We start from the raw sequence: 8,795 nt of genomic DNA on the forward strand, positions 1-8,795 counted from the left end.
CATATTTTCCCCTTTTCTTACTTTTTTTTTTTTTATTCCCCATATATGCCATTTTTAGGTAAACACACCACATCTACAAGACTAAACTTGTTATTTTTCACGTGTTCCAATTCTACTTAAACATATTACCTCTACAAGACTAAAATAGTTATTTTTTTTTATCTTGCAGGCCATTTTTATTTAAACATGCCACACTTACAAGACTAAAATAATTACTTTTATGGCTAAACACACATTTAAAGGGGCACACCTGACCTTAGTGTTGTCATTCCTAATTATTCTTCATTTCCCAGCAAATTAGAAAAGGGAAGAGTGGAATGAGAGTCCTGTGTATCTAAAATTCCTGTACTTTGCCCGCTTCCTGCCATAAAATACCGTATTATTTCTTTTAAGACTAAATGAAAATAACCATCTAAATGCAGGACTGTGCTGTCTAAGGACTATATTATAAAAAAAACAAGATAACTGGAAAAATGGCAATAAGAGGAACAGCATTTTTATCCTCGTTACAGCTTTAGGTCTAGCAGAGCAGAGCTATTTGTCCTTCATTAAAGAACAGGGAAATAAATAAAGGTACTCTAAATTAGAGGAGAACAAGGAATTTGCAAGGCTCCACCCAGATCTCCTCAGCTCTGCTTTGCTATGTCGATTCTGAGGCATGTTTGACAATTACTGCTGCTAAATCATATGAATTTATGGCTGACATATAAGAAAAAAAAAGATGCTAAACATGAGGGCTTTCCCCCCCCCCATCTATTCCCAACAGAATAATCCTGTTTGAATAATGAGACACTCTTCTCTTGTTTAGAGGCAAGATCCTGTTGCCTGGAATTCAACATTTGAAGAAATTTCCAGGAAAGTGCTAAATATAAGATACACCCTCTTACCCTATTTGTACACATTAATGTACGAAGCCAACGCTTACGGCAGCACCGTGGTCCGCCCTCTGCTCCATGAGTAAGTGTGGTTCTTCCTTCTCCATTAATCATGAATTTCCACTGAAGTCCATAGCTTTTCCCCCAGTTACAGTGATTTTTCTTTTAAAACTGGCAGGGGATTGCGAAAATGGACGTTCAGCATCGGCTCGTTGTGACAGCTCAAGTTGTCCATTTCCCACAACGCCAACATTTTTTTCTTTTCTATAAATAAAATTAATATATAAATTTTAAAACTCATTCTCATCATCCCTAGTGGTATTCAGCAAATACGTTCTGCCTGGTGCTGGATATATGTAGACTCGGAGAGCATGTGTTGCAAAAATAGCTGGGCAAAAATTTTAGGCAGAGAAACAGAAAAAGAGGGAGAAAATAGTTTTTTTGACACATGTCAAGGTGTTTGCAGGGCAAGGTAACTTATTTTGGCTAAACTGATATAGCAGTTTTTTAAAAAAAAAAAACAGTTTTAAAGCAGGTTTTTTTAAAAAAAAAAACAAACATGTTTTTAGAGGTATAAGACTTTGTACCTGGTCAGAAGGGACAATACGTGCCAAAGACTGGTTAATGCCATAGCATTAAAAATGAAGTCTAATATTTAAAAATGCTGGTCTTCCGCTAAAAACCACTGAGTTGTCAGCATGTAATCCTGGCCTAATTTTGACTAACCTAAGACTTGATTCTGACAAAGTACCTGTCAAAAAACTGAATGGCATGAATCAGAAAGTAATTGGGCCACTACTTCATTTTGCTGTTGCTAATACCAAGCAAAAGTGATTTTTTAAAGTATTGTAATCTAAACATACTAAATAAAAATTTTGATATCTAGGCCAGCAAACACGAAGAAGCAGCAGAAATGAAAATTAAATACTAGGTGCTATTTCCCTAATGATTTTCACATCAGGATCTTAATACATTCTTGACAAGTGCTACCTGATACATTTGTAAATAAATGGGATTCTCTTGTAATAATTATTATCTATGATTAATAAATAGGTAATAAATATTACCTACTACTACTGGTAGCATGCTTACAGTTGAGGAAATGGTAGTTTTGCTGAGAAAAAAGGCTTCAACAAGGAAACATTTTCAGAAAGGTTGACTTCGAGGGTATGACCACTCTTCTGTTACTTTGCAGGTTTGTGGAAGACAAAATTACATGGGAAATATATAGACAGTTTCTGTGGGGACCGGCACTGCTCATCAGCCCTGTACTGGAACAGGTGAAATGTCAGAACTAGAAATATCAGAAAAAGAAATACCAGAAAAGTGGGGAAAAAACTTAGAAAATATTAGAAATTGGTGAAAATACTAGAAGTGACTTGATCTAAACTTTACTTTTTGGCTTTAATAGACCTAAACCAAAAATGTTTATTTCCAGGGTGCTGTAGCGGTGAACGCTTACCTACCGAATGCCCGCTGGTATGATTACCACACAGTAAGTAATTTTAAAAACTGTATTATATTTATTTTTCCTAATATGTTCAAACAGGAATACAGTGTGCTGGGGTGGAGTGTGAATGCACCACCTCTGTTTTACCAACACATGTCCAGTAGGAGTTTTTAGTGATGTAAAAAATTACATCTTGGCCAATTTTTTTGTTAATCGCTTTTTTTTAATGTAATCTTGTTCGACATGACAGGTAAAAAAGTGGAATAATATCTGCAATCTGCAGCGTTTCTCTGTTTGCTTTTTTTAACACTTCAATGATACATATAATGACTTTTCTAAGAATGGTGGAGTGGAGGAAGACAAAAGTTTTAAACAATTTTTATGGCCTCAGGCTGTAAAAGTCACTCCGCTTGTCAAGTGTGGTGTAATTGTTTTAAGTGTGCAGAATTTCAGATTTTATCTTGAAAATAAGTAGTTCTGCATTAAAAAAGGATTTGCAGTGACAACTTTCTTAGTATTTATCTAGGTATTTATAAACTTTCATTCTAAAGAAAAGTTTAAAATGGGTAATTCAATAAAGACACTATCTATCTTTTGTATTTTTTTTTTTTAATCATAAATAGGATGAGTATATTGGCTTTAGGGGACAATTCAGAAATTTACCATCTCCTTTGGGACATATCAACCTCCATATCCGAGGTGGTTACATCCTCGCTCAGCAAAGCCCTGCTAATACTACATTTTACAGGTATGATAAGAAGAACTGAACAATTAAAATTTAATTTCTTTTTTTTTTTTTGCTTTTTAGGGGAGATATTCAATTAGTGGCCTGGCAAATAAATTCTATATTAATTACATAGAGAAAGCATTTTTCTGCACTCCTTATTTTCAACCGGTGAAAAGCAAAATTTTCTGGTTTAATGTACACCATGTTTGGAATTGTATCCCGTTTTGTATAAACATTAGGAGTTAAACATTAGCAGTCCTGGGAAAATCAATATGTATGGTAGCACCTTAACTTTAAGGCAGTTTTTTTCTCTTTTTGGTTTTCTCCCCATGGCCTCCTTTAAATGTAACATTATGGATTGAGGGAGGCTGGTAACAGAGATAAATTGTGTTGTGTACAATGTCTACAATATAAATCATAGCACTTGAGAAACATAAAATGTGATTGCCCAAGAAAAATATTCTTTTTTTCATAGTCGAAAAAACCCCTTGGCACTTACCGTTGCTTTGGATGATAGTCAACTTGCAGAAGGTCGGCTTTATTGGGATGATGGGGTGCGCATTGGTAAGTACAAAGTTTCTTGTTTCCATGATAAATTAACTAATTCAGAGTCTACAATGCATAAATATTGCCTTTTTTTAGCTCAGCGGATTGCTGACATGAACAGTTAATTTTGTATTTCAGGATTATTGTATAATTGTGCAACATGGCATAGGAAGCATGAGCACAAACCAGAAGAAAAATTACAGTAAAATGATTAAACTTAATTAATTAAACTAAAATTACAATAAAATGTAAAATGGGTAAAATGATGGTGAAATAATACCACAATGCTGTTATTTATAGAATATATATTTTGCATACATTAAATTGTGCCCTGGACCTAGGACAATGTACGTAATAAGGATTTGTTCTCAAACCTATGGGGAACATCACCATAGATGAAGTGGGAAGCTTTAACTAATTTCCTCGATATTAATAAATTCAAATTATCAAGACATATCTAGAAGTCTTTTACCCTTTACATCTACGGTGTATTATCCTCGTAATAACTATAAGCTATCCCCTGAGATTATCACAAGTAATGCACAAAATTGTGATTTTTTTTTTTTTTTTTTTTTTTTAGCATACCAAAATGTTGCAGGAAATCCACACAATGTATGTACATGTATATAGTACATGCAGCGCGATTCTTCTATTTAATTAAAACCAATAAAGGTGAATAGCAAATACATTTTACTTTATTCTTTCTTTTTAACAAACAGATGCGTATGAAGATGGTGTGTATCTGCTGACCTCATTTACTGCTAATCAGGTATGTCATGTTAACTCACTGGTTTTGAGTACCCAGGGTGATTATTGTTGTATGTTTAAATAAGATACTTTAATTTGGCATTTTAAAAAATTTTTCAGTATCCCAACATGCCACTAATCGTCTGTGATGGGCTTGCTCTTATCTAGTATTGTGGAAACCGTTGTAGGTCTCTAATTGTTGACTTAAATAAAAAAAAGCAATATATGAAATAGCATATCCTAGATGCATAAACTAATTTTGCAATAAATTGGGGCAACTTAATTTACTTCAGTGGAGTTATTCCATATGCATATATTTATATTAAGTAACTGGCCCAGCCTGAGACCTCCAAGACAGAAGTTGGTTCAGTTTTTTTTTATCTGCACATCGGTTTTCAGTAAGTAAGTGAGGAGGTTTTAACAGCAAAAATCCCAGACATATCCATTCACAAATTCTCCTTCTATATATGAAGAAATTTAGGAATGTTTTGTGTCCAGGCTCCAATATAATGCAATTAATGTAATTAAATTGTGTTAAGAACAAATTTAAGCTGGATTCAGAAGATGCCTATTTTTGCTTATTGCTGTATTTGTTGTATATTCGTGACATTATAATTTCTTATGATTTTGAAAATGCCAGTTTATTTCAAAAAGGATTTGCAGAAAATGAAAGCACATATCAATGTAGAAGTCCAATAAGGCTCATATTTTGTCAGGTGTGTGTTTCACATCACTTTTGTGGATCATTTATTAGCAGCTATGTAAATTAATATATTTTAGCTAATCAACTCGGCATATTTTATAGCCTTGCAGTTACATATCTATATCTATATCTATATATAACACAAATTTACTTGGACAGACTAGAAAGAAGTGACTATATACAAAATAAATATATCCAATCTGGAATATAGTCACAGTTAGATCCAGGAAAGTGCTTTCAAATGATTTATAAATGTATGAGCATCCAGTAGAGCCATGGTCTCCAAATTTTTTTGACCATGCATCCCTAGCAGTAAAAATTTTCGAGCACCCCCCCCAACATATCATATTTATTTATAAATTACATACCTGTGCTACTGTACTATTATGTGCATTGTAAACCACACACAAAAATGGAAATTAAAAAAGGAGGATAAAGATGAAAGAGATGTTATTATAAAAATATTTTTAATTTTGTTTATTAATAGTACAGAAATATTTTCTTCCCACACCCCAATGGATTTTCTTGCCAGCACTGCACTAGAGGACAATATTTTCTGCTACCCCTATCAAATATCCATGTTAGGAGCCTGACGGAAAAGCAGAGAAAAGCTAGTTGGGCAAACCTGTTTCATTTTGTTTAATTGTTAAAAATTGTTAATTGTTTAAAGGTCCTTTGAACAGAGGCTGGTGTGGAGTCACTGACTCAGTTTGTGACTATTTTTTATCATTATTCTTAATTTTTAACATTATTCTTTAACACAGAAGATGGACCATGGAGCAGTTACTGTGTAAGAAAGTCAGCGATCAGTAGTGCGTATTGTAATTATTGGCATTTCCAGCACGTCAGCTTTAAATTTTTTGTTTTAAGCAGTTGAAGAGCTGGAATTAAATTAGATGGTAATTATATGGACTATCTATTTAAAAGAAATGGGTTTTTTATATTGTAATAAAAAAGTGTGTTGTTTCATTAGTTTTCCAGGTAGCCAAAATGTGTTATTGTTTTCTCTTCTCAGTGCTCTTATTTCTCATTCATTTTGACTTTGTCAAGTAATGGGATGTTAACTGCTAAGGGAAAAAAGGGTTTTTTGCAATTTTCAGTTGTAAGACTACATAGTAAATGCACATTTTCCTGCTCTTACAGACAGCTGGTAAGGAAAAGCTTAATTAAAGCAGTCTTAAATCAACCAATAATGAAGAAAGCAATAAAATAATGTAATTATATAATTACATTATATTTCTATAATTATATCACAGCAGTTTTGCATGGAAGCAGATCTGGGATCTGACCCAGCAAGCACCGTCTCTGGGCAACTTAATATTCTCTGCCTGGAGACTTGGTAGAATTGGGACAAACTAAAGAAATTGTGAACCCATTATCTACCTAAAATCAAGTCAGCTGGTCCAAGAAATGCTCCCCCTCCTTGATTCATACTCCTATTTTGTTAGATCTGGAATAAAGAGTTTTGCAATCCATCCCAAGCATTTCTTGCCATTGTAAAGGGGAATTCAAAAGAAAATCAGCAAAATTAGCAAAATGCCTACAGGACTTGAGCAATAACCCGTGGATGCAAAAGAATTCTTTCCGCTGAATAAAGTAGTTTGAGAAACTTCAGAGAATTACAGCAAAATGAGAAAAAAAGTCAGAATTATGAAACTCATTGTTTTAATCCTTTCTTACGCTGCGAAATTCACATCAGGGCAAATTTGTTTAATATTCAGCACCTCATTGGTAGCGGAGAAGTCTGCAATAGGTCTGCAAAGGTGGAGGAACTGGGAAAATCAAAGCCTCCAATGTTTGGAAAATAAATAACAACATAGGGGGTTTGTTTGTGGTTTTTTTTTTTAACTGAACAGAAGGAAACAATTGTAAGCATCAAGTGGGCTGAAAATAGCATATTTTAACATGTAACCACCCAAGGATAAATCACTGATTTTCGTTTTTCTCTTCTTTCAGACCATTTTAGAGATAAAGGTTTTGCACCATGGTTACACCGACCCAAATAATTTGAAGTTTACTCAAATTAAAGTTTTGGGGGTGACCTCAAACGTTCGGGCGGTGACAGTATTGCAGAATGGTGAAGCAATCCAATCTCCTCATGCTGTGTCCTACAACAGCCAAAACCAGGTAAATCGATGGTTTATGTGGAAATCCTACCTTTGCAATTAGTTATGTGCTCTTAAACACTTGGGGATTCACCTCTTGGCTGTAATATAATTTCTACAATATATTTCTTTACTGCAGTAAAACCACTGACATCTAAGAAGTAAGAACTCAGGGTACTTTTGCAACAATTTTTTTTTTCCTACAGAATTAATGAAGTCTCATCACAAGCCGTGGTCGCACTGCTCAGTGAGAGCCACAAGCTAAAATCAGTTGATGTTTAATTTAATTTACCGCCCTTTCTAGAAAACTCAGTGTTCTGTTGAGTCTCATTTCTTTCTGTCTTTCAGTGGAAAGCCAAAGATAATGTATTAATATATTAAAATATGTAATTATTATATTAAAATATTATATATACTAGAAATATATTATGTAAAATCTATAGTAGCATAAATAATATAATATAATATAAATAACCAAAAAGATGAACTAAGAAGGTAAAGTAATCTGAAATAAGAACCTGCTGTCTTCTATGAGCTGCAGGAAACCAAGTCACCTTCAGAGCAAAGTTACTCATTGCTTTTTTTTGTTTGTTTTTCAAAGGTCCTGGAAATCACTCGCCTTGAACTTGAATTAGGCAAAGACTACACATTACAATGGAGATAAAATGCCTGCAAATAATGCTGGCCGTAGAGCTGAACTTTCTCATCTTCACAAATTGTTTTTCCCTTCTCCTTCTGTCTCTTTGACTTCTTAAAATACTTGGCACTATAAACGTGTACAGTCAGTTTGTATTAAGTTATTATGTGCAGAAAGGAGTCGTGGTTTGGTGTTGATCCCGGCTAACTACACGCTGTCCTCGTAAAGTGGAATTTGTTGGTTTTTAAACGTTATGGCACTTCAATATGACTTGGTCTTTCAAAATGAAAATATGAATGTGAAATGAGGTGATTTCTCTAAGTTGAAGTTCTGGCTGACGTCCTGCTCACTGTGTGTTATAAAAATATTAGCGTGAACTGCGGGTATATGGGGCTATAAATCTGCCCCCATTTAGGTTCCATCTTCATTTTGAAGTCATGATGACGGAGAAATATTTAAGGGAAATCACGTGGATCGATTTAAAATGAAAAAAAGCATCAAGTGGGCTGAAAATAGCATATTTTAACACTGTCTGGGCTGCCAACCACGGCGTGGTGTAAGCCAGCGCTGAGAGGGGAAATCAGCGGCGCGGAGCTGTCTCGTGCAGGCAGCAGGAGGCTGCAGAGCTCTCGCTCATTTCCCACCCGTTGGCCCAAAAGTGTGGTTCTTTTGGCCTCTGCAGCGCCCCTGTGCTGGGTCGGGCTGTCTACTCTTCTTTGAGAGTAGATGTTGGATGAAAAAGTCTGACCCCCAGAGTGGTTTACCTTGTAAAGGTGACCCCTTGTCACCCTTCCGCCCATGTTTCTCTCCCCAAGACGTCAGACCCCTACAGATGCAAGCCAGAACGTATCAACCGTACAGACATTAGATGTATTTATTGGACCTGGACAGCCCAAGCAGGCAAGCCAGAGGGGTGAGGAGCTGATCTGGGCTTGTGTGCTCCTCCCTGACCCCTTATCCTTCCAGCAGACCACACAGGCCAGAGATTAAAGCCCAAGGTGCAGA

The 8,795-nt window shown here is 35.2% G+C and overlaps 1 protein-coding gene across 1 annotated transcript in view; it reads left to right on the forward strand.

The window, feature by feature from the left end:
• Positions 1-8,117, forward strand: part of LOC115350190 (maltase-glucoamylase, intestinal-like) — a 47,799-nt gene extending 39,682 nt beyond the window's left edge. The window contains 8 exon segments of the mRNA XM_030035549.2: positions 809-957; positions 2,071-2,155; positions 2,314-2,370; positions 2,949-3,073; positions 3,528-3,616; positions 4,318-4,367; positions 7,005-7,175; positions 7,755-8,117. Of these exon segments, the coding sequence (XP_029891409.2) occupies positions 809-957; positions 2,071-2,155; positions 2,314-2,370; positions 2,949-3,073; positions 3,528-3,616; positions 4,318-4,367; positions 7,005-7,175; positions 7,755-7,817 (789 nt within the window). The 3' untranslated portion in view covers positions 7,818-8,117.
• The last annotated feature ends 678 nt before the right edge of the window (positions 8,118-8,795 follow it).

This window comes from Aquila chrysaetos, chromosome 13, assembly GCF_900496995.4.
Source record: "Aquila chrysaetos chrysaetos chromosome 13, bAquChr1.4, whole genome shotgun sequence".
NCBI classification, from domain to species: Eukaryota; Metazoa; Chordata; class Aves; order Accipitriformes; family Accipitridae; genus Aquila; species Aquila chrysaetos.